The sequence below is a fragment of the Lichtheimia ornata genome, assembly GCF_029851405.1.
Source record: "Lichtheimia ornata isolate CBS 291.66 chromosome Unknown scaffold00019, whole genome shotgun sequence".
Classification (NCBI taxonomy): domain Eukaryota; kingdom Fungi; phylum Mucoromycota; class Mucoromycetes; order Mucorales; family Lichtheimiaceae; genus Lichtheimia; species Lichtheimia ornata.
Window position 1 is genome coordinate 36730 of NW_026695339.1, and position 26504 is coordinate 63233.

The window sequence follows — 26504 nt, forward strand, 5'->3', positions numbered from 1 at the left end:
GAAACGACAACGTGATCCATCCAACGTCGTTAAGGTTTTGGTCATCATCTATTCTACGAACCAACATCGTATCAAGATGTGGGCGGTGTTGATGTTTTATTTTCCCACCATCATCAAGGTACATACCAAGAAGATGGCTGTTTTCAAAAACAAAAGGAATGAATACAAAGCGAATGGATGTTTCAAATGCAGGCTTCTGAAAAGACAAATGTCATCATGCACATCATTATACCGAATGTAGAGTATCATACTAACGACAGAAATGGAAGATAACGGTAGCATGGCAACCATTAATTGATGATGATGATGGATGAAGTAGAAAGAGGAGAAGTAATGAACGAAGAATAAAAGAGAAAGGAGATGTTCTCCCATTTTGTATTAGAAATGGTTGACAGATCAGGTGTGTGTGTGTGTTGAAAGGCACATGGCAAGGAGGAGGCGAGGAAGAGGAGGAGGACAACACACACATCACGAGGTGTATGTGAGCAGCAGGTGTGTTGCTGAACATGAATTTATACTCCAAGTGTTGACGTTGCACCAACTTCTTTATCATACACACACCACCACACACCACACACACACACTCGTATCTTATCCTTTCAGGCCATGCCACCTGTGGAAGCAAACAGAGAATATTATGCCTAGGCTCTCTATCGATAACTTGCAGCAGCCGACAAAGCCCATTCTGGTTACTGCATGCATCGCTCTGTTGTTGGCATGTTGGCCGCGTGCTCTTCATTACTTGTTCTCCACCATTCAACTTGTTCTCACCACCATTCTCTCATTGGTCGTCTTCAACATATTTATTCTCTTTGTCTATGTCAAATACTTCTTACCGCCATCGAAGCAACCACACCATGACTTTTTGCCATTACGATTCACGACGTCTACGGCATGGGCAGCTCATCAACAGCAACGATCGCGTGAACAGCAACCATGCTCTATCTCGGTAGCACCTGAATGGCCTCAAGTATCCGATGCATTCGATGAACTGATCTCGTACATTTTGCGTGATTTTATCGACTATTGGTTTGCCTATGTGGCAGGTCCTCATGAACAATCCTTCAAGTTGGCTATTGATCGGGTCATACGCGAAGCGGTGCTTGCATTAAAGCAACGAATGATGGATGCTGATCTATTCAGCATCCTTGTGAATCGACTTGTTCCTATCATGACCCAACACATTGCCGAGTTTCGTGCTGCAGAGATATCGTTGCGTGGCAAGTCTTTGGAACGATCCGTCACTCAATCAGATGAATTGGATTTGCTATTGGCGTCCCAATTTCGTGGTGGGAGGTTGCATCCTGCATTGACAACAGCTGCAGTAACAACAACTCGGCCTACAGAAGTGGACCATTTGCGTCAAATGATTCAAAAGATACTCCCACTGGTTATCAATCACAAGGATCTTGCAAGTGATCATGGCCCAGTCACCGTCATTGTCCGTGAGCTTGTATCATGTGCCATCCTGCAACCCGTTTTGGATATGGTCGCTGATCCCGATTACTGGAACCAAACTATCGACAGCTATGTATGTGGTTTTTATACATCATCGTGATCATATATACTCATTCTTCTTTTTATCCATATAGCTTGGAAAAGCCATTCGAGAACAGTGAGTCAATGAGAGAGAATGAGCATGGATATGAACAAGGTGGCTAATAATAATGATTTGGGATTCAATAGGAAAATGGTACGCAAGCTTCGTGAAGTATTGATACGCCATTCGAACGAATTGGATGAGATGGATGATGCCGAATTGCCCACTGCACCACGATCAGCACCCACATCTGGAAGAAAAGCCAATAGTCGACATACATTGATGACGATGGGTTCACTTTCATCTGTACTCAGTGGTCATGGTGGTGATGATGATACTCAGCGTCAACGTGAATTTGGGGGTGGAATCAAAATGGGACGCCGCACCTTTCAAGAATTCTTGAGGATGATTGAGGAGGAAAAGAATCTATTGGAGCTGAAGCGTGTAAGGAATGATATCGTTACTCAATTACGAAAGAAGCGGGCACAAATTTGTAAGTATCATGCTATGGATGCATTGAGGGTATACTAACGAGTCGTCATTACTGCTTTAGATGATCGAGATCCTGAGGAGGTCATTGATGGCGAGAAGGTTGAGGATATCATTGTGTACCTGAATCGATTAAGCGTTGCCAAAAAGCGTGTGGATAAGCGGATTGGTGTTCTTACGGGTGAACATGTGGCAACGGATTATCATTGGCATATGAGCGGCACTGCGGGAGGGATTTCTCCATTCTTTGGCAGCAGCAGATCACGTGCAAAACACAACCATGGAGAGGCACATTTATCACAACAACCTCTTGGATACAGTTTACATGACATTCTCACCAACACATCAGGCCTTTCCTATTTCATGGAATTCATGGATCGTCGTGGTGATATGATGAAGCTACAATTCTGGTTGCTTGTCGAAGGTTTTAAGAATTCCGAGTTGATGGTGGTGGAGCAAGATAGTACAACCGAACGTGTGGATACGACTTTCTTTCAAGATGTCAACATGGTATACAGCATGTATTTGGAAGACAATGCACCGCATGCGTTGGGATTGCCAAAGGAACCCATTGGAGCACTCTACCAGCAAATCCAGCTTGCACATGTATGCATCAAGGATCATGACTCGGACAACCTTCACAATATCATCCAAGATGTGCGACAGCAGCTTTATCAGATTCAGCAACAAGTCTTTGATCAATTGGAAAAGGAACATTTTCCTTACTTTAAGCGATCCGATCTCTATTTCAAGTACTTGGCAACCACACCCAATTCGGGTCCTGATACAGCCCCTGAGCGACGTAGTCTTGATGATTTATACCAACGACCCAGCATTTCTCAAAAAAGAGGCCATGTGCATCAAGTGATTAGTGCAAGCAGCAGCTCTAGTAGTGCAAAGAGTAGCAACAACAACAATGGCAGCAACAGCAAGAGCACGCTCAAACCTCGGCCTTTAGGACGTACAGCATCAGCTAGTATGACAAGGAAGAAACCTTGGGATGTCAATGCCGTGGGTGCTACTTCTTCTCCAAAAGCCGATTCAGATACCGAAGTGAGTGAATCCACAAGCAAACGAAAGGCTGTAGTGAGCACTAGTACCAGCACACCTCATATCAAGAGCAGCACTCATGTTCGCCCTTCAAGTCACGTGCGTAGTCCATCTGAGACAGCAGCAGCCCATGGCAACCTTGCACGCTTCCTGAATCTCAGCAAAATGATGGGGAGTGCCAATGAATGGTGGCAGGCAACAAGCGATTGGCAACTTTTGAAACCAAAGGATACCGATAGCACCAGTAAACGTGATTCGATCAGATCATTTGAAACGGATGAATTGGATGAAGATGACGATGACGACGACGACGATGATATCACCGACAATGAACAACCCCCTAAACGACAGCCATTATTACGTAGCAACACCGTGGAAGCTGTGGAAGCTGAATTACAATCGATTATGGATTGGGAGGATGGAGCTACAGCAGCAGCAGCACCTGTAGAGGATCACAAGAATACATTATCAGTGCAACAACAAGAACCGCAAAAAGTATTGAGTGCTCCACCTTCGCCATCCATGAGCAAACATGCACTTCTCGGTACACAAGGGGCGAAATCCACTACAGCTTTACCTGTACAAAGTGATTCTATGATTGAATCGAGGCGTGGATCTGCCGTTGTTCAACCAGTGGAGCACGATGCTTTAAAGGAGGAGGATGAACCATCATCATTGTCATCACCTGGCAACAACAAGCGACGAGAACCAGTATCAGAGCAACAGGAGCACCAGCAGAGCAAAAGCAATGTACATTTGGCACCACCAGGGGATTTGATGCTTGCTGCCAAAGTTGAAAAGTTGTCGGAGGAAATGGATCGATTGAGACAACAAGAAGCTATTGTGGATGAATTGATTCGAAAGGCTGAGCGCGAGGAGAATAGTAGCAGCAAAACGGATCATATCGACACTCTTTTACGTATCTTGAAGAAGAGCAAAAACATGTTTCGGCGTGAAATGCAGCAACTCAAGTACCAAAAGAGCCAATATGAATTACAAGAATCCGAAAATGTGTTGATGCCTGTAAGTTTGACATTGCCCACATCGACAATCCAATAACCTGAATTGTTGATAGGAACGATCCAAAGTCAGTATTACCAGCTCAACGATTGGATCGGATCAATATGGAGAATTTGCATTGTACGTGATTGAAATCCAACAACTTGGATACGATGGCAATTACGGCTCTGGATGGATTGTTGCACGACGTTACAGCGAGTTTTTTACGTTGCATCAAAAGCTAAAAGAACGCTATTCAGCTGTGAAATTATTGGATTTTCCATCAAAATGGCCGTTGCTACGACTACAAAAATCATTTGTGGAAGCACGCCGCACCAACTTGGAGCGCTATTTACGTCGATTGCTGGAACATAAGGAGATTTGTCAAAGTCAGGAATTGCGTGCCTTTTTATCACAGCAAAATGTCTTTGTGCCTGGACCCAATCATCGAGACGATGATGATGGTGATGATGATGGGCCATCCTCTGAAATGGGGTTCTTTACGTCTATGCCAAAGCTTTCAGATCGCAACAAGAGTACAACAAGTGCAAGCAGTAGCACGATCATCAGCAATATCGAACATTTACAACGTTCTTCCAGCTCATCTACAACCGCATCCAACAAAAGTTTACAACCTGCAACAGCAGCAGCCCTTGTTGATAATACGACGCCATCATCACCACCATCACTACCTTCTTCCTCTTCACCTCATGCTCCACTCAACAACGACTTGCAACGCAAACAATCCACTGGGTTTATGAAGCACATTTACAAAACAGTGGCCGAAGGCATTGATGACCTAGTGGTTGCACCTTCCATGTTGGATTTGATTATACAGCGTATGGGTGATCAAGTCATGTATCTCTTCCAAGAAAACCATCCTGATATGGCAGCCTCTTCTTCATCCACGCAGCAACAACAGGGCGAACCTGATAAGGATGTGGCAGCAGCAGCAGCAGCCATGGTGGCAGATTTGGAGGATGAGCCTACAACAACAGCAGCAGGATCAGCTATTACTGCCCACTCATCATCTTCTGTGGCCTCTGAAGGGATTACCAAGTTTACAGAACCCTTGTGCGACTTGTTTATTGAAATGTTTGAGCTCAAGGAAAAGAACAATTGGTTACGACGTCAAGCTGTGGTGATTATCCTTCAACAGATTTTGGGTGGTACTATCGAAAGGTAAGAAAAAGGGTCGATCATGCAAACAAGGAGGGATGAGGATGAAACTCATCATTGATGATGATGCTACTAGGAAATTACGTGAGACCGTGCACTTTTTGGAGACGGAGCCCATGATTGTATTTTATCTCAAAAAGATCACCAGCAGCTTATGGCCTGATGGAAAAACGCTCACCTTTAAAGCACCTCGACGACCCGATGAGAAACAACACACCAAAGAAGAAGCGAATCGCAAATTATCTGCATGGTTACCAGGTAAGAGGAATGGCTTTAAAAGGGATAGAAGGGAAGTGGATTCATAATAATACAACATGTTGTAGATTTGATAGGGCAAATGGTGGGACGACAGAATGCGAGACGTGGAGCTAGGCGTTTATTCAGTGTGTTACAAAACAAACGACTCAACCAAGACCTTGTATATACCCTCTTTGATGAGATCATTGCTGCTCTTTTTCCAGAACTCGATGGTCCTCCTCTTTCATCCTCCTCCTCCTCTCCCTCATGTAAAAAATCTTACGACTAACTTTACGCATTATTCATTATCTTTATATCTACACATATATAGTCCCCCCGTATTGATAGTAATATGTAATCATTCTTCTTGTATACACTTTTCTTTTTGCGTTGTCATGCAGCTCTTTGCTTTATCGGGTCGTCGTGGGAATTACGTACGATGATGATGTAGTATCTTGTTGATGTTGTTGTTGAAATGGTGGTGGTGGATGATAAGGAGGTGGTGGTGTGTATGGACGATTGTATACAGGCGGTGGTGGTTCGATTATGGAAGAGAAGTTAGCAGTGGTAGTAGTAGTAGTAGTTGTGGTGGGTGGTGGTAATAAGGTCGCAGAGTGGTGAGCGGTTGTTGTGGTAGGAATATCGGTGTACCACTGCTCTTGATTACGTTGATCACGCATTTCTGGATCAAATGAAGGCAACTGTGGTTATTGTATGTATGTCTAATATCCCTTTTTTCTCTTAGCGCCTTTTATTTTAGTGCGCGCGCGCATCTGTCGTCAAGACGACAAATTATGACAGCGAACGAGCAATGTGACAATAAATACTGCCGTTGATAATAGAGAGAGAGAGAGAGAGAGAGAGAGAGAGAGAGAGAGAGAGAGAGAGAGAGAGAGAGAGAGAGAGAGAGAGAGAGAGAGAGAGAGAGAGAGAGAGAGAGAGAGAGAGAGAGAGAGAGAGAGAGAGAGAGAGAGAGAGAGAGAGAGAGAGAGAGAGAGAGAGAGAGAGAGAGAGAGAGAGAGAGAGAGAGAGAGAGAGAGAGAGAGAGAGAGAGAGAGAGAGAGAGAGAGAGAGAGAGAGAGAGAGAGAGAGAGAGAGAGAGAGAGAGAGAGAGAGAGAGAGAGAGAGAGAGAGAGAGAGAGAGAGAGAGAGAGAGAGAGAGAGAGAGAGAGAGAGAGAGAGAGAGAGAGAGAAAGAAAGAAAGAGAGAGAGAGAGAGAGAGAGAGAGAGAGAGAGAGAGAGAGAGAGAGAGAGAGAGAGAGAGAGAGAGAGAGAGAGAGAGAGAGAGAGAGAGAGAGAGAGAGAGAGAGAGAGAGAGAGAGAGAGAGAGAAAGAAAGAATATGGGTGGGTGGGTGGGGGGCTATGCATGATTAAGGACATTGTTATTGAACCACATGGCACCTGCTAGCTAAACACCCTCCATCCCAACACACTTCAGGGTGACACAAGAAATCCAAATTTGAAAATCCGCAATCCGCACTGGGCAAGAAAAGAAGTTGAACAATTGCCATCCATCGAGTCCCTCCTTTTTCGAGCACACAGTAGTCATGGTATGTAGATGGACATCATCACATGGATGCCATTATATCTTTATATATATGAATGGATGAACATGGATAACTAATGGATGGATCGATTTATAGCCATTCGTCAAGCAGCAGAAGAACAAGGCCTACTTCAAGCGCTACCAAGTCAAGTACCGTAGAAGAAGAGGTAATGCACACGCCCATTCGATTCCCCATTCGCCTCTATACAACACACACACACACACGAACACATTGCTTGAGCATATGCACCTGGTGGCTGGTGGTGGTCCTATTTGACGTGTGATGATTGCTAAAAGCATAGTTCATGTGAAAATGGCCTTACTATCCATTACTGTTGCCCAATTCTTTCGCTCCTATCTGACTTTGTGGGACACCCCAAGCCAATGCACGTGTTTCTTTTCCAGCTCTGCTTGTGCTGTGTTGTGTTGTTGTTGTTGATGCTTCTCTCTCTTTATCATGTGATCAGATCATTGACATGTATCTTTTTTTACAGAGGGCAAGACCGACTACTATGCTCGCAAGCGCTTGGTCGTTCAAGCCAAGAACAAGTACAACTCCCCCAAGTACAGAATGGTTGTTCGTTTCACCAACAAGGACATCGTCTGCCAAATCGTCTACGCCAAGATCCAAGGTGACTTTGTCCTCAGCGCTGCCTATGCTCATGAGCTTCCCCGCTATGGTATCAAGGGTGGTTTGACCAACTGGGCTGCTGGTAAGTTTTGATAAGGGGTGATGCGATCATGATGAGGATGATGATACTTATTGATCCATGTACAACACATTTAGCCTATGCCACTGGTCTCTTGTTGGCTCGCCGCACTTTGGCCAAGCTTGGTCTTGCTGACAAGTACGAAGGTTTCACTGAGCCCGATGGTACTGTCCAAGAAGTTGAGGCTCTTGAAGATGGTCCCCGTCCTTTCAAGGCCTTCCTTGACACTGGTCTTGCTCGCACTTCCACTGGTGCCCGTGTCTTTGGTGCCATGAAGGGTGCTTCTGATGGCGGTATCTTCATTCCCCACAGCGGTAACCGTTTCCCTGGTTACGACATTGAATCCAAGACCAACGATGATGAGTTGCTCCGTAACTACATCTATGGTGTCCATGTTGCTGAGTACATGGAATACCTTGAGGAGGAAGATGAAGAGCGTTACAAGAAGCAATTCGCTGGTTTCTTGAAGGCTGGTATCACCTCTGACAAGGTTGAGGATATGTATGCTGATGCTCATGAGGCTATCCGTGAGGATCCTTCCCCCAAGCCTGCCAAGAAGCGCACCTGCGAAAAGGCCTATCCCCGTCCCCGTCGCCTCAACCGCAAGCAACGTCTCAACAACGTTGCTACCAAGAAGGCTGCTTTCGAAAAGAAGATGGCTGCCGACGAGGAGTAAATTTCTTTTCATGTACATTAAAAGACGACAAATACAATTGTTTTCTTTTGGACAAAGGATTTATGGGTTTATTGTGTGTGTGTATATGTGTATTACTATCATCATGATGGGAAAACATGTATAGATGTGTGTACAACATGAGCTTATATATATAGTTTATATTGATGATTTCATCAAGGGCATTGACGTTTATCGTTTTATGTGTGTGTAAATGGAGGTGGGAGAACTTTGAGTGTAAAAAACCCACGCGGGAAATCCTCGTGTCCGTTTGTAATATATGTATGTGCATTGTTCCACGATCACCCTATCATCTCCCACACGCGAATTGCCATCCACCCTATCGGTTACCATGAATGGATGGGTTGAACCAAGACAACGCGTTCCACATAATACAACGTGCAAAATGAGATCGACCCTTAACATCATCCTCCTCCTCCTCCTACTTTTTTTTTCTTTACCTCCTTTTACAAGGGGGGAAAATAAAAAGAACGATGACGATGTCATTGTCCAAGAAAAGAATGAAAACACCGTGCGCATGCATGCACTAACTAATATGCACAAAGAGTGCTTTGGGCGCGCTGCTTATGTGGCACATGGCCGCTCTACCTTTTCATCCCTACTTTTAGGCACCCAATTAAAGCGGCATGTCAAATGACATGCTATTCTACATCATGATGGCCAGCCAAATCACACAACATGGTATGTAGTAGTAGCAAGTATGATTCACATGAAAAGGGAGAAAAAGGAGAAAAGGATGATGATATTTATTTCATGTTGTGCAAAGAACAAGGTATCCAAACGAGTGGTGGTGGATGAAAATGGGAGAAATAAAAGTGTGTAATGGAAACGGCCTGGAATGACACCTTATTTCCACGCAGAGAGAGTGTGCAACCACGACCTGGATCGTCCCTTGCTAATTTCTTTCCCCGAGCATATATCAAGTCCGCAGTTACACCTGTCGAATGAGAGGCATCTCGCGTGTTCCTGTAACAGTAAGAGCATGATGTATGATGTAGGTAGAAAAATAACGGCATTACGCATACACACGATCTAGAAAAGTCGGTTTTAAAATAACTCAAGTCTCTTTGTCATCATACAGCATGAAAGGTTCGCTATAATCACCCACGTCCACAATAGCATATATATCTTCTCGGAGAATGAGATGCATTTATTATATACTCACTAAGCGATGACAACAGTTTGTGGATCCACCATCACAAAAAGCAAAAACTGAACATTGGGGTTGCACAGAATATAATTAAAATCGATCTCTTTACCTTGGTACTCTCATTTACTTTCTCTCTTTCTCTTTCTCTCTCTCTCTCTTTCTCTCCTCCCTCACCCACGTTTTGCACCCACGCTCACCTACACACCCACCCACACACACACCTATATTTGCTTTCATCAGCAATCATCAGCCTTTTGGTGCACACACACTTTTTTGGTTCTTCTTCTCTCCTTTCTTTCACCCATAAGCAAACACGGCCATGGCCACACTTGCCATGAAGCGAAGAACGCCTTCGCTCGGTACACTGCCTACGATGCCTAATATATCTGTTGTTGATGCTCCGATGCCGACTACATCTTCTACTTCACCATCCATCATTAATAATACCAACAACAAACCTGCTGTGCAGGGTGGCTCTCTTTATCACACATGTCGCTCGGTGCTCGACAAGCTTGCTGCCGTTGACGGTATGCAAGACTATCTCAACGAAGCTGATCAGGCATCATCCATACCCACGCCCGCATCGTCAATGCCGTCTTCCTCATCCGAGCCATCAACACCCACCAGCACCAACAATGACCCTCTCACAAAATTATGGACGCTGTGTCGACGTGGCTCTCCATTGTGTACTTTGTTCAATGCGTTGAATACTGAAAAGCCGCTCAAAGTGGATCGCAACCCAACACTCAACCAAGTCAACACGTGCAAAGCAAGCGTCTATCATTTCATTGTTGCTTGCAAAGACCAGCTTGAATTCACCGAAGATCAGCTATTTACAATCACCGATTTATATCAAGATGACACGAATGGTTTCGTCAAGGTAGGAGGATTAAAACCCTCTTTTTGATTTCTTTGTTTGATTGATTAATTGAATGGGTGGTGGGTGTCATTAGGTTGTCAATACTGTCAACAAGATTCTCTTTTTATTGGAACGTGATGGATTGATCACTGTACGTTCATCCAACCGCAACTCGGATCCCAACGCTCCCAAGGATACCCGTGACAAGGTGGTGCTTGAATTACTTGAGACTGAACGCAAATACGTACAAGATTTGGAGACGCTTCAGGTAAAGGGAGGAGATGATGATGATGATGACATTGACAAGGGAATGAATGAATAAGCTGATATGCGACATGACGTAGAACTACATGCGTGAAATGCAAGCACAAAAGATCTTATCACCTGATACCGTTCATTATCTTTTTGGCAACTTGAATACGTTGGTTGATTTCCAACGGCGGTTCTTGATTCAAATCGAAAACACGGCCGAGAATGCACCTGAGGAGCAACGCTTTTGTCAACTCTTTTCACAAATGGAGGAAGCCTTTGCAGTGTACGAGCCTTATTGCGCCAATTATTATTCAGCACAAGATTTGGTTGTTCAGGAAACACCCAAGCTTGAGAAATTGTCTCATATTCTCAATCCAACTTACGAGTTGCCATCGATGCTCATCAAGCCTGTGCAACGTATTTGCAAGTATCCACTGCTTTTGGGACAACTCATCAAGACAACAAATAAGGATTGGCCACACTATGATGAAATGGAACAAGGTCTGGAAGCTATCAAGCGTGTTACTGAAAAGGTCAATGAGACACAACGCAAGCATGAGAACTTGCAAGCTGTTGAGGATCTACGACGACGTGTGGATGAATCTGAGGTATGTATGCATAGGGCATGTGTGCGTGCGTGTGTGTGTGTGTGTGTTACAAAAGAAGCAAATGGGTAATGATCAGCAAAATGCACGGGGTTGGCTGACAATATTTCTTGTGTAGCGTGACAGGGTGGAAGGTGACGGACACATTTTGTTGCATGGCAACTTGACAATGTCTCGCGGCGACAGCGACCGAGAATTGCTTATTTTCTTGTTTGAAAAAGCCATGATCATTTGCAAGGAGACCAAGGATGCCTCCAAGAACAGACTCACCAAGAGCAACACCTTGATCAAAAAGAAACGCCGTGCCAGTTTACAAGTCAAAGGAAAGATCAACACGAATCGCATCTTTAATGTGGCCAACAAGTCACAACCAGGTATGTTGTTGTTGTTATTATTGCAAATCATCCAAGGTAACTAAAATCGGTATGCATGAACAAAAAGGAAATTGGATGCTTGCGGTCGAATACAAGGACAAGGAAGTCGAACGATTTATTCTCAAGTTCAGAAATGAAGAACAGCTCAGATTATGGGAATCCACCCTTGAAAAGGTCAAAGAAGCTCACAAGACGCATGTTCCCAATACGCATTTGCTATCCATGGGTGCTGCACCAATGACACCTGTTCCTTCGGGTGATGGATCTACGGCTGGTAGCAATGGTGGATTGTATCTGCTGGATGACGATGATACGGATGACGATGATGATGATGCCGATGAAGAGCCTGATTTTTATGCCGCACGTTCCAGAAGCAATTCGGTGTCTGCCAATCAAGCTTTACGACCCAAAATGATGCGCAACAATAGTCAAGACGCATCTATGTTTATGGCAACGCGTCATCAACAACAACCACCACCACCTATGCCAGGCATGAACTTGTCACCTTTACCACGTGCTGCTGGTGGTCATCATCATCATCATCCAACAACACCACCTTTAGAGTATAGTGGATATCCTGTATCACCACCACCTTCAAGCCCATCATCACCTGGTACACCTTCTCGTACATCGACATCGACATCCTCTTGGCATCATCGTCGTAACGAAGATGGCAGCTCCCCTCTCACTGATATTGCAAGCAAATTCATGTCTGCTACGGATGCTATCGCACCTTCGTCTGAAGATATTGTACCTCCTATGCGTATGAGTGGTGCTTCTCCTTCACGTAGTCAATCACATACCACCATGCCAGCGCATGCCATGTATCAACAACAACCTCCCATGCCATCCGCTTCATTTTCGACGGCACGTAACAGTCCACATCATCAACGTGTACGATCTCAAAGCAGCCCCAATATCCACAAGCTGAATCATCCTTCTCAACAACAACAATGGGAAGATTTGCCACAAATGCCATCCATCAACTCGCGTACACTCTATAGCAGCAATAGCAGCAATGGTGGACGTACACATGCAACGGCTCCTGCAGCTACTACAACAGCTGCTTCTGTGGCACCACGTCTTTCAGAAACAGCAAGCTCATTGCAATCACAAATTGATCGTGTGGTATCGGCTGTTCCCAATTCACCAGGCACCGTCAAGATCAAACTCAGCTACAATGATGGCATTTATGTCATTGTGGTCAGTGAAAGCATCTCGTTTGCCGATCTTATGGAAAAAGTCGAAAAGAAGATCCGACTCGTGGCTCAAATTCGTCCAACCGATATTTTACGACTCAAATATCAAGATGAAGATGGCGATCTTATCACAATCAATTCGGATGATGATGTCCAGATGGCCTTTGAAAACCGTAACACAGCACTTAATCTCTTTGTCAGCATCTAGAAACAACAACAACAACAACCCACTCAATGGAGCGAGCGTAGATCTCTCATACACACACCAACCACTCACTATCATTTTCTTTCTTTTTTTTTCATCCTCATCTATCACCCAACCCACTCCATTCGCTTATCAACCACTTTATATTTTGCATATCTATGGCCAATACCCTCATTCTTCTTTTTTTGGGAAAGAAATGCAGAGCATACCCCCTCTCTCTTTCTAGCTATTACCTTTGTTGCACACACACACAATTACATCTCTTGCCCGCCCTTGTCCACTTTCTATGTCTGTGGGGATAATAGAGCTCTTGAACCACAACAATGCAGTATCCAAAAGCACGCGGCCTTCTTGTATCTGTAAATATATCTAGTTTAAAACAAACTTGCTCTTTTAATTCATTGGTGTTATTACTCGATGTCTGTTGCTGTAAAGGGAATGGTTCGATCATTGGGATGAATAGCATCTAAATCAATCAATCGCTTAATTGTATAAAGGAATGTGTACGTATTCAACAAAGCATCTATATTGTGTGCTCTATCTACTATTGTATAATGTATCTATCTATCTATCGTCTAATGTATATAATTACAATTGTGTCATCTTGATAACATTCTTGCCAACCAAATCCGGGTTTTCAATCTCTGCTTTGCCCTTGACCATTTGCAACTCACAGGTATAAACCAAAGCTGGATCGCTTGGACGGCCGTCAAGCTCTTCCACAGCACCATTGCTCACCATGGGGAGATGCTTCTTTTGATGTTCCCACGTACGTCGAGTGAGTGCATTCACGGTGGATACAACACGCTTCACGGCATCGGCCAAAGCAGTAGGGGATGATTTAGGTTGTTCTTGGTAGCGTGCAACCACAAGAGCTGAAAACATATCACCAGTGCCGGTAAAATAGCCACGATAAGTAGGAAAAGAAATCAAATGCTGAGTCGATCCAGCTTGGCTTGTGAAGCAATACAACGAGTTGTCAGTGGCACCAGGCAATAAAATGTCCTCCGGCACATCAACAATAGGCAATTTCAATGTCGTGATCACCACATTGGGCACACCAAATTCATGCAATTTTTGAGCGGCTTGACGAGCCGTGGCAAGTGAATCAATCTTGATATCGGTAAGCACTCTATTCATAGTGTTAAAATCACATTCAATAAGCTCAAGCTCTCCCTCTCTTGACTTACTCTGCCTCAAATTGGTTGGGTGTAGCAACGTCTGAAATCCGCATAATGTTACGATATAAAGGGACAATTTCTTGTGCAACATAAAGACGACCCCAATCTCCCATGACAGGATCACACACTAAAAACCCACATGAGTGCTCTCATTTTCCCTTCTTGGGCGACTCATTTACCATATACGAGATCGGGGTTGGTGGCCTTGAGTTTTTGTACGAAATGCTCAATGGTTTCAAGAATAGCATAGTTGCCAATGTAACCTAAACGACAAAGAGTCATTGACCTGCGCCTCATCATGCACAACAAAAAAGGGTTGTTACCAGTAAGGATATGGGTATAGGCATCCGTCAATCCATTTCGCTCCAAGCCATCAAATAGTTCTTGTACATCCTTCTCATTCAATCGACCACCCGTCCATGATGGATAACCTATACCCCTTCGTCAGCATCATCATCATCCCATCCTTTCCTCCATGCATCCTTGTTTTACCTGTATGATTCGAGAATTGCACTGTGTTGAGAATGTCGACATCAAAACCGAGGGTTTGCAAAGGAAAAACAGCCGCTTTATTGCCTGCAAGGAGATCGATCCATCAGTTGTTATCTTGACACCGAGTTCTTTTCTTTTCCATACCACAATAGCCCGAGACCTAAAAGTTAAATAAGTAAACTAGAAACGATCCCCAAAAACAGCCCAATTATGTCCTACCATGTGAGACTGAATGCTGAGCACACGGTACGATTCGTCTTCCATCTTTGAATGCATGGTGCGTGTATGAATGTGTGTGGGTTGAATGAGAGGAGGAATGGACGATGCGGGGAAGAAACGAGGTCGACTGAAAAGTGCGGTGCGGAGAGTAACAAGAGGTCTTCTCTTCTTGGGCTATGTGTTATTCAAACCACGATGGCGCAATGCTAGATGGAGCTGACATCAAATGATGGATCATCACTCTGCTTACAGTGCACGCATGGGCATACATGCTAATTAAGAATATCCTGACAATGACAAGTCTCTTTGTAATGGGTGCTTGATTTCATTGATAGGTATTATTGGCTGCCCTAATTTGGCTGATTTATGCACGCACTTTGGCTCTTCAGATTTAATCCTCCTGGCATACATGCACCCTATCACTTTATTGGCCTATGCACGAATGCATCATCTCAACAAACCTTTACCATTCATTGTGACCACAGAAATTCGCACGCCTAATATGCAAGTTGTCGCCATCCACCACTTTCATCCACACATCTTATCTCTTTGATTACTTACGTACAAGGTCAAATGTCCAAAGACATCTGCGTAAGATAGCGTTAGTTGAAAATTGGCATAGGTAAGCATGGCATGTTCATGTACTCATTCCACATTGTACTATCACAGCTCACTCTTTTTACAAGATAATGAAGTAATAAGCTTACAATGAGCATGATCATCACTCTCGAACTTACATAGCACCTTTGAAATACAAGCTTTCTAGAACCACACCTTACTATCTTTTGACTAATAGCTTTTGAACAAAGAAGCTTTGGCGAGTGTAGTAATAATGTTGCGACAAAAGAACAAAATCATTTCGATACGATGATGTATGTAAATGATCCAATCTTGCCTCTCGACCTTCGAACTTCTATTTCCCATTTCGATCCACCAACCGACCAAGTGATCCACATCTTGCGCATATAAGCTGATAGTACGATACCCTTCTAAATTTATGTTGAATCCAATTTTCATTCAATGAAACATTCGAAGAATAGTAGCACATGGTAGTGTGGGTGTTTATCAAGCAAGTACGATAAAGGAGCAGCATTACAAACGGGGAGCGAATCACATAGAGGTAACAGGGATAATTGTGTCATTGTATTCTTGGTTGTCGCCGTCGTAATCATCCTTCATCCATGATTGCAAAATAGCTGCTGCATGCATCGAATCGAGTGCTCCAATATCATCCATCCATGGCTGTACAGCACCTTCCGCCAAAGATACAAGCCCTCTCAATCCATCATCATCCTCAGCCATATCCACATGGTGACATGATCCATCGTTCCTGCTGACGACGCGCCAAGTAACCAAAGCAACATTCCAGGATTACCCATCCATCACCATAACCATTGCAAGTCCAACATGTTGGTTGAAAGAGCCAAGAGATCGCTGCTGGTGTGCTTCCTTCTCCATCCGGCTGCTGTTCAATCACATGCATGGTCAGCTCAACGAGGTGAAGATTGCTTGTATTGCGGTGTAGTACTTGATAGCTGACATGACACCATCGAAACTGGACATCACGTCGCACACTTCATTAAATGATAATGATTCTTAATCACCATCTCTCAATCGATATCCCCATCCATTCTCTTTCATACCTTAATAATGCGTGAATCACAATACAAAGTATCTTGTAGTAACATGCTGTTGGATAATGACGCGTGTAATGATGCATGAAAAGATGGTGAACGACCATCGCAGTATTCCTTGTACTGTCAGAGGCACCAGCATCCAAGATATTCAATCTACCATAAAGGCAATGTAAGATAGCAAGCACAGCATTTGCATTCCTTGTCAACATACCCAGAGCAAAGGTGTAAAGACCTGTTGGGACCTCTCGTTGTGTGACAACCATGGAACGAATACACACCACGCCCCCTTTTCGATTATAAACGAGAGAGCAGCAAACTACACGTAGACTTTAGTATCTCAACGTCCAACTTGAATAATAAAGAAATGCAGCGAATTGAACGTGCATGTCGTATTACAGTGGAAGGTTGAGCCATGGGCAGATCGCACGCGTATACTTGTTGTCATGGAGAAGTGTCGCCATTGACCACCTGTTCACCCAATTGACGCTGTACATTGAAAGGAGTGCCAGCTGTTATTGCGTTGCAGTTTGTAAGTGGAGACAAGCTTACCCTGCATTGTGAAGCGGGAGAGGGGAAGAAGGGGTTCTTTCGTGGCCACCCCGCTTGCTGTTGTTAATATGGCACCTCAACAAAAGCCTATACACTTGGGTCAATACCAACGACCATTATGCGAGATTCCCTTGTAATTAAGTTATACATCATATTACTATGGCGGGATTGGCGTCAATTAGGTCCGTGCACATCAATGCAACCGTTATAGGAGTCCTCTTACCAAACATAGAAGAACTATATGGATTCATTGTTATTTAATGGATAGCTTTTACATGGTAGGTTGCTGTTTACGTGTTTTCCCGAAGCCAATCATCATAGAGACGCATGTATGTAACCACCAAGTACAATAAACTCAGCTCATCCTCTTGCCTATGATGCTGTCGACACCATTAGCTAGAAGAAAGCAGCTCCATCACGCTTACAGGATGGGTGGTGCGGTTGTGTGGAGATTGAAAAAGAGGTGGAGGTGGAAGAAAAAAAGACCGCACTCCGAAGCCTTTGGGCGAATGAAATCATCGAATTCCACGTGATGAAAGCAGTGGTTTGCCCTAAATCTGAAGAGAATGACACCCATTCACTTTTTTTCTCGAAAAAACCTACATTTATATGATTGTAGTAAAATTTACGATCAAAATGATATAAAAAACGTTGGAATCGGGCGTAGCTTCATGTACAACGGTGGGGAAAAGTGTGAAAATGAAGAGACCCACAAGTTGACAATGGGGGTCCCTAAAACCATTATATAAGTAGATCGATTCCTAGGGTAAATAGGACCTCGGATCTCTCGCCCTGCAGTGCTGGGGGCACTCAGGGGGAGAGAACCATTAAAAAATCAAGCACCTGCTCGGGCCCCCAACCCGACCAGGTCCCTTGACGATGCGGAGATTGGTCCGCCCGCTAGAGGTGGGGATGGTGAGACAAACCTTCGCGCGGTCATCCCTGTGAGTACATGACGGAAGTCATCGAAACCAATTGTCGCAGCCTTTGGCTGAGCAATCTCTTTTGGCAAACCACGCCTCATCCTCTTTTACACACATTCATGCAAAGCCCACTTACACCGCCACACCACCAAGCCCATCTTCTACTTCGCCACCTTTGCCAAGCCCATCTCTTTGACCGCGCCCATGATATCATAGATAACCAACATATATAAATATCCCCTCATTCTGATACAATAAAACATTATCTTACGTCTGTACTTTATTCAGTGTACTAGTCTTTCTATCTCTGGCCATTGGTTTACCAGCTCAGATTTGGACCGACACAATTGTCTCTTCCTTTTTTGGATTTTTTCCTTGGTCAGTTACACATAATCGCGGGTTCGATTCCCACTCCCTGCACATTTTCCACACTCTTTTTCTTTACTTTTGCTTCACTTTCGTTACTTTTTTGATTCCCACACCCCATTTCTTTTTCTTTTCTTAGCATTTACAACCTTTACAACGCTTACTTCATATCTATTATCTATAAACAACAACTATCGTCGTAGTATAACTAGAAAAGTAATTGCAAAGAATGAGACAACCAGCAACAGAGTTTATTTGAAGCATTTTATGCTATTCTTTTCTTTCATCTTATTTTCATTGTATCGGGAGTGCCTTTAATTTCATGCATATCGTCAAGAGCAACCTCGTCTGCACACACCCAAGTATACGCACGTTACCTTTTATCTTTTCCACTCATCCTGATCCCAACCATGTCCTCATTGGCGGAAACGATCTTGCTAATGAGTGAGTTAGCTTCAACAACAGCATCAGCAACACACGAGGTTCATGACGTAAAAGCTGCTTGAGCCATACAAAAGTTCAATTGTGAGATAGTAAGAGGAAAGGCTCGAGCATGATGTGGACGACAATAACGGATGCTGGTGGTGGTGGTGGTTACGTTGTTTTCTTGTGATAGTGTCGATGATGAAGAGAATGGGGCGGGAAATGATGAATGAATTACAACGCGACGTCCATTGTAGAGTCTTTTTGATTTTCTTGCCGGAGGTGTTGAGTTGGTTGAAACAGTGCCATGGTGGTTCGTCGCATATGATTATCCATTCAAACAGCCGCTCTCGGTACGTTCCTCGCATTCCCAGCGCCTTTAAAAATGGGCTTCAACTGATCAATGGATCTCTCGGGACAAGATAGTTATTCCAGCCTCGGGCCTATTCGTGGAAGCCGCTGTATATCATCACCACCATGTGGGCTGTAGTGTACTATGCCACCTACTCCAACTTTGCATATGCATTTAAGGAGATAGCTACATCAAAATGGATATGAGTATATGGTTCATTCAGCATAGGATGAGGTAATAACAACTCAAATTACAATGACAATGAAAGGAGGGTAACAATGAAACGCTAAAGATCATCACGGATATCAGTATATGAAACGTCCATCGAATAAGCCCATCCATTAACATGATCCTCATATCAATTTGGCATTTGAATGTGCAAGGAAATAAAGGTGGATGTATTGGGAGTAATAGGAAGAGTGACAATGCTTTTCATCTGATGGTAGACGTGGGTATTTCGGTGATCACAAAGAGTTAAAAGATGCTTGTTGGGAATGATGATAAGCTGATAGATTAATGGGGTTCCTTCACAAAGAGCCTTGGTGCCATGCATAATACAAATCCGGGTGCATATGAGATGAACAAGATGTTCATCACCAAACAATGACAACCATCCGCTTTTCCACAACTCATTATCTTCGTAAATACAAGCGTTGAACCAACCGCTGGAAATTGCTGCTACCTATCGTCTATATAGCATATGAACGAGAGGAGGCTCAACCAATGCAATGCGAAGAAAGGGACAAAAGCCTCTTGACGATGATGCAAATGATCCAATCTCACTTTCCAACCTTCAAATTTCTATTCCCCCTTTCAACACAGAAACCAACCAAGTGATTCACATCTTGCATGTATGAGCTGGTAGCACGATGCACTTCTAAAGATGATGTTGAATCCAAACTTCATTCAATGAAAAAGTCGAAGAATAGTACATGGTAATGTGGATGTTTATCAAGCAAATAATACGATAAAGGAGCAGGATTGAATAAGAAACGGGTGAATCACATAGAGGGAACAGGATAATTGTGTCTTGTATTCTTTGTTGCCGCCATCATAATCATCCTTCATCCATGATTGCAAAATAGCTGCTGCATGCATCGAATCGAGCACTCCAACGCTATCCATGGCTGTAAAACACCTTCCGCCAAAGATACAAGCCCTCTTAATCCATCATCATCCTCAGCGATATCCACGCGCCACGTGCATCATTCCTGCTGACGACGCACCAAGTAACCAAAGAAACAATCCATCTTTCCCAATCACTGCACTTGGTTGCATCCATCCATCCATATCCATTGCAAGTCCAATAATGCTGCTGATACGCTTCCTTTTCCATCAGGGTGTTGGTCCATCTCTTGCTTGATCATCTCCTATCGCAGCTCAACTAAGGTGATGATGGCTTTGCATTGTGGCGTACTTGATAGCTGATATGGCATCATCCATAGGAATTCGTATGTATTGAAAGCAAGTTGATGACACGTAAACAAAGCTGCATCTATACAATAGCTATCTGCTGTCCAGATATCAAAGGATGCAAGGCAGGATGCTGCAAGTGAATAGCACTGCTTGAGACAATAGAGTAAGCTGTTACGTTTGGTAGTGGCAGAGGAGCGTGCAAGAGCGTGTGTTGTAGTAGAGTGACAAGGTTGTGAACGCTGTATGAGACAATGGAGTAAAGACATCGCCAATAGCAACTGCTGGAATGAATGCTGTTACGTTTGATTGTCGTCGACGATTGTACAAGAGAAGGGGAAGTGTCAAGAAACGCGGGTGTTGTAGTGGGCTGCACACGCCATGGACTTGCCATTCAGTCAAAGGCGATGGGATCAAGAGAGTTGTAGGCTTGACATGATGGGTTGAAGCAGGACAATCGTTCGTAGGTGGTAGTTGTATGCTTGAATGGGGCAATAGTTGAGAATGGGAGGAAGAGGGAAGAGCTGAGAGTGGAAGAAGTGGAAAGTAAATCGATCGGACACCTCTTGTAAAAATGCATGAACACTGTACATCAATCCTTGTTGGTATTGAGATTGCCCCTCTCGAACCTGAAACTTTCACACAAGGTGCTCTTGAACATGCTGATCAATATTGTTTTAAAAAAGACCTCATGTTCATTTAAAAATATTGAATAGGAGGGTCCAATATGGGATTTACTATGGAGATCGGAAAGCATGGCAGCGCCCGGTTCATGATCTATGGAAATAGAATGAATCACCTTGGGATTCGCCATCTCGAACATGAAACTTTGTCAGAAGATTCGTTGGGTCATGCTGATCAACTTCATTCATTTAAAAGTCGCAGACTTCATTGTGAAGATTTAAAATGCGGGGGTGTCCAAATGGTGGATGACGGGCAATAAAGAGTGAACGGCCCACCGCCCCGAAGTTGTCCACCTTCAACTTGAAAATTGGTCAGAATGGTGCTCTCGAGCATGCTGATCAACTTTTTCTAATAAAAACTTCACCCTTCATTTGAAAATTTTGGGATGAGAGCGTCCAAAAGTTTGAAAGACGGAGACATTCGCAGGGTCTGCGATTCATTTATTTTCATGTTTGCTGTTCCAGCGTAGCTCAGTCAAATCAGCTCGGATCAAGAAACTTGAATGATGGAAATGCTCGGCTGGAGTAGGAGAATCGTTCCCATGCAGTGGATTTTGCAACAATGTTGATTGTGAGGAATTGGCTGATAGCGTGCACCATATGGACTATTATGGATAGACCATAAAGTAAAATCCATCAATCCTTCCAGTCATGCAAAGTAGCTGTGTTACACAAAGAAGTCCTTCTGCATCTCCGGCTGTATCAGGGTCAAGCTACTTCACAATGAACAACGACCACTTTTCATATAGCATCACGCTTACAGCATATGTAAAACATAAAGACAGCCATATCTCAAAACTTTACAATGAATTGTGGGGTCTTTAAGAGAACAAGCTGCTCGGCTGAGTCAAAGCGATCTTGTGTCAAAGTATGAAGTTCATCGTGGCCAATCCCAGATTTCGCAATGTCGCCACCAGCCAAACTGGATCTGGGGGTCGACCTCTTCGACGACGACGACCAAAAAAATATTTTTTGGGCTAGTTGCGACATTGAACGTGAAACTTTCACACAAGGTGCTGTTGGCCAAGCCGAGCCCATTGCTCTATTCAAAACCCCACGTTTCATTGTAAACTTCGGAGATACAGGCACCTTTATGTTTGTAAGCGTGATGCTATATGAGAAGTGGTCTTTGTTTAATGTAAAGTAGCTAGACCCTGGCAGAGCAGAAGATGCAGAGGGTCGTGTTGTGTAACACAGCTACGTTTGCATGAATGAAAGGGTCAATGTATAATTACTTTATGGATCATCTAGGAACAGGCATGTATTGCTAGCTAACGGCCACTTTTATCCAATCATCATTGTTGCGAGATCCACTGCATGGGAACGATGCCCCTGCTCTAGACATTCATTTCCATGATTAAAGTAGGTTGATCCGAGCTGATTTGACTGAGCTGCGGTCAACGAGAGATTACATCACTCTGGACATAAAGCACGCTCAATGTAGCTCAACCGATGTAATCTTGTGCGAGCGTAACTCAACCAAATCAGCTCGGATCAACCTACTTTAATCATGGAAATGAATGTCTAGAGCAGGAGCATCGTCCACCTACAGTAGAATGCACAAAGGTTGGGAATGCACAAAAGTGGCTATTAGCGGCCAATGTACGACATAAAAGTGAGGTATGCGTACATGTCATGCATTGTCCCTGAAGTCCTGACTTTTTAGCTGAGTTACCCAAAGAGGTCCTTCTGCATCTTTGGCTCTCCAGAGTCTAGCTACTTGGCAATGAACAAAGACCACTTCTCATATAGCATCACGCTTACAAACATAAAGGTGCCTGTATCTCTAAACTTTACAATCAAACGTGGAGTTTTAATTAGAGCAATGTGCTCGGCTTGGCCAACAGCACCTTGGGTGAAAGTTTCACGATCAAGCTTGCCAATCCCAGATTTCGCAATGTCGCTACCAGCCAAACTGGATCTGGGGGTCGAACTCTTCGACGACGACGACCAAAAAAAATATTTTTTGGGCTGTTTGCGACATTGAACGCGAAACTTTCACACAAGGTGCTGTTGGCCAAGCCGAGCCCATTGCTCTATTCAAAACCCCACGTTTCATTGTAAAGTTTGGAGATACAGGCACCTTTATGTTTTACCTATGCTGTAAGCGTGATGGAGTTGCTTTTTCCTAGTGGATGGTGTCGGCTGCATTAACGGAAAGATGAAGAGCTGAATGAAATGGTGAAATAAAGGAAACGGAACGTGCCCAGCAGCAAGGCCTGAATGTGTATACCCTGCCATATGAGTCGAGGTGTCCATGTACAAAGTCATCTATCTACTATCAAGCACCCTTTGGTGCACAACTGCTATTAGGGATGACTCGAAAGGTCTCAACAAATACACACGTAAAGAGATACAATGACGGGAAAGATATGATATGGAACAGGGGAGGAAACAGAGATGATGTATGATAGGATTGCACAATGATGGGAAATAGAATGGGAATATGGGTATATACTCCTTCGAATAGAAACACACACACTAGCCGGCAAGGCACACACAAAGGCACACACAAAACTTGGGAAGATCACTCTTGGTTCTTTATTTGATGTGGGGTTATTTATATACTTTGGATAAAATTGCACTACATGGAAAGATTGTTTTACTGATATTATGCATGGTTTGTGGGATGTTGGGGTGAGGTCTCGGATGCCGGTCTTTTCATTTTGGGCTGCTTCATCACATGCTGGCTGTCATCCTTCACTACAATGGCACGCGGTGGTTACACAGACACGTCCTTGACAGGTGTTGCTACACAAATGGATGATGATGATTGCCTTTTGTCAAGGTACGTAAGTAAACAGCATCCAATAATGAAGGTGTGTCAAGGTATGCACCGCATTTGCATGTAGAAGAAAGTCGAGCTGCATAAACCAATTTGTATATGTAAAAGGATACGTATACATATTGATGGTCATTCATCCTGAAACTCAATGGAGGGATCTCTTCACCTTTTCTCTTCTCAAGCTCAACCCACTTCCCACTCCTCCTTATTGTATCACAAAAGCCATGTACTTCTTGCATGACCGATAACCGAACCGCCTTTATTATTGCATTTTCGAAGCAATATTATGTAATCCACAAACTAGCAAAGCCTAAGTGCGTAATAAACATGAATGCTGGCATTTGGTTACCAGGGCCAACTTAAGCTTGTCTTTCTTGCTCTCAATTGTGGTGCGCTCACTTGCGAATTCGCACGTGCTGAACTCCGTTCCACCACGCATGTTCGTATGTCACCTACAAAGAAGTCCTAAGTTTCCCATCAAAATAGACATCCTTTATGACGTACTTGGCTGCGTCCGCTTCGCTATCCTCGTAAAAGATTCTTTGCGATTTTGTGTTGTCGCCACATGGCTAGCACGCTAATGCTTGTTGCGCAAAAGATACTTGTGATAAATTTTGATGCTACATGGCTAGTCAATGTATAAGCGAAGAGAAATACATAAATGATAGTTATACCTACCGCAAAAAGATCCATGAACAACAAGGAACAGAGGCAAATGTCATAATGCAGCAATGAGCACATCAAGCGTGGTAAAGCAATAATGTGAGCTGCATAGGTGGACACATGAGTACTGTCATTTGGGAATCACATAAAGACTTACCAAAAATGCCACCCAAGGCCATTGATGATGATATGAATACAAGTAGAAAGAAAGGGCGTATGATGGTTTTGGTGACAACAGCCTTGTTTATATGTGGATGGGCGTGGAAATTGTTGTCATGATTGATTGATCTGATAAAGTGGTCAAGCATCTTGGAGTACTGAGACGAGGTGATAAATCCACCTGCCACCTGAAAGGTAGGTGACATGAGTATATCCGGAAGCTGCCGAGGGCTTTATGTGCATGCGTGAGCTGAGTTTGGAACAAAACATGGTGCACGAAGCCTGGTGGAAAGAGCCAAACCCCTTTCTTTAACTCGTCAAGACAACAGCCACAGAGTATGGACGACACCGATACCAAAGCCATTGTTTCAGAATTGCAGCGAGCACAACGATCCAGCAGTGCGAGTCGACAACCCCAGAGGAGGAATGACCGGCTACTCGATGGCATGCTTTCTTCTCCAGCACGTAAACTCGCCGCCATGTCTCGATCAGAATTGCTGGAACAGCGTGAACGCAACGAGAGAATGTTGCAGAATACGTACGTGTGTATGATATGGCTACTATTACTGCATTAGACTTATGCGTTATTGTAGGAGCATTGTCAACACATTACCGGATAAGGGTGCCAAACTAAAGAACAGCATTGCACAAATTGATGCATTATTACAGCAACAAGAGAACAATACAGCAGCAGCAGCAGCAGCTTCTTCAGCATCCAATACGACTCAACCCAATATACGTCAAATGTCATTAGAAGAGAATGGATCCAACAGTCGATCGTTGTTGGCTGAAAAGGATGCAGATGGGATGGTAAGTAATGAAGATGGGATTTCATGCTGATAAGAGCGTATCGCATAACCGGACTTGATATGGTAGGCGCATTCCAAAACACGTATGATGCCCATGGATGAATCAATGCAATTACAAAATGAGCAACTACAAGCTATCAAGGTAAGGTAGATAGGAAAGAGCATGAGCACTCGATATTCATGATTCCCTTGTTTATGTAGGATGAAAAACTAAGACGACAAATGGCTTCCTTACGACCTCCACAACCCAAGTTTACAGAATCATTGGCAGATGACTTGAGGCAAGTAGATTTCTGTCACCTGGCATTGTGTATACTCACTCATCTCTATATTAGTCTTTCGATGGAGCGCATGAAATTGAATCCTGAAACAGGGTCTCATCGACCACCGGATGATGATCGTGACGAATACGAGTCGGATAGCGAGGATGAAGATTCTATAGACCAAGCCATCTATGACAGCTTATACGAGGATGATGAAGGCTTTGACGAGGAATACGATGATCGTCGTTAAGATGACTACATACTAGCGATGTTGGATTTCTTTTGTACCTTTATTGTGTAAATATATAATGATCCTTTACCAACTTCATGTGCATGTACATGTTGTCATTGTCTCTCTCGATTGGATATTGGGTTCCAAGATAAAGCGGCATTGTTGGCAATAATAATAATAGTGATTAAAACGATATAGATAAGGATGATAGGTATGGATCGATTGGATTATCAGAATGGATGTGGCGGGCTGGTGGTAGTGGTGAT

General features: G+C 43.7%; 5 protein-coding genes across 5 annotated transcripts; 4 read left to right on the forward strand and 1 right to left on the reverse strand.

Annotated features, from left to right (window-relative positions):
• Window positions 1-637: 637 nt before the first annotated feature.
• Window positions 638-5783, forward strand: O0I10_004925 (uncharacterized protein; the record flags this gene model as incomplete). The annotated part of the gene is made up of 7 exons (XM_058484974.1): window positions 638-1531; window positions 1593-1615; window positions 1687-2033; window positions 2094-4102; window positions 4155-5260; window positions 5334-5515; window positions 5581-5783. The coding sequence occupies 7 exons, from the start codon at window positions 638-640 to the stop codon at window positions 5781-5783; spliced, it is 4764 nt and encodes a 1587-aa protein (XP_058344124.1).
• A 1259-nt stretch (window positions 5784-7042) lies between these two features.
• On the forward strand, window positions 7043-8427 carry O0I10_004926 (uncharacterized protein; the record flags this gene model as incomplete). The annotated part of the gene is made up of 4 exons (XM_058484975.1): window positions 7043-7045; window positions 7139-7208; window positions 7536-7754; window positions 7829-8427. 4 exons carry the CDS (start codon window positions 7043-7045, stop codon window positions 8425-8427), a joined length of 891 nt encoding a protein of 296 aa, XP_058344125.1.
• A 1487-nt stretch (window positions 8428-9914) lies between these two features.
• Window positions 9915-13092, forward strand: O0I10_004927 (uncharacterized protein; the record flags this gene model as incomplete). Its single annotated transcript, XM_058484976.1, has 5 exons — window positions 9915-10475; window positions 10549-10722; window positions 10799-11314; window positions 11430-11685; window positions 11753-13092. 5 exons carry the CDS (start codon window positions 9915-9917, stop codon window positions 13090-13092), a joined length of 2847 nt encoding a protein of 948 aa, XP_058344126.1.
• Window positions 13093-13677: 585 nt separating this feature from the next.
• On the reverse strand, window positions 13678-15038 carry O0I10_004928 (pyridoxal kinase; the record flags this gene model as incomplete). The annotated part of the gene is made up of 7 exons (XM_058484977.1): window positions 13678-14221; window positions 14280-14397; window positions 14450-14533; window positions 14594-14701; window positions 14763-14846; window positions 14907-14922; window positions 14982-15038. 7 exons carry the CDS (start codon window positions 15036-15038, stop codon window positions 13678-13680), a joined length of 1011 nt encoding a protein of 336 aa, XP_058344127.1.
• Window positions 15039-25272: 10234 nt separating this feature from the next.
• O0I10_004929 (uncharacterized protein) lies at window positions 25273-26256 on the forward strand (the record flags this gene model as incomplete). The annotated part of the gene is made up of 5 exons (XM_058484978.1): window positions 25273-25472; window positions 25528-25744; window positions 25811-25885; window positions 25945-26024; window positions 26079-26256. 5 exons carry the CDS (start codon window positions 25273-25275, stop codon window positions 26254-26256), a joined length of 750 nt encoding a protein of 249 aa, XP_058344128.1.
• Between the last annotated feature and the right edge of the window lie 248 nt (window positions 26257-26504).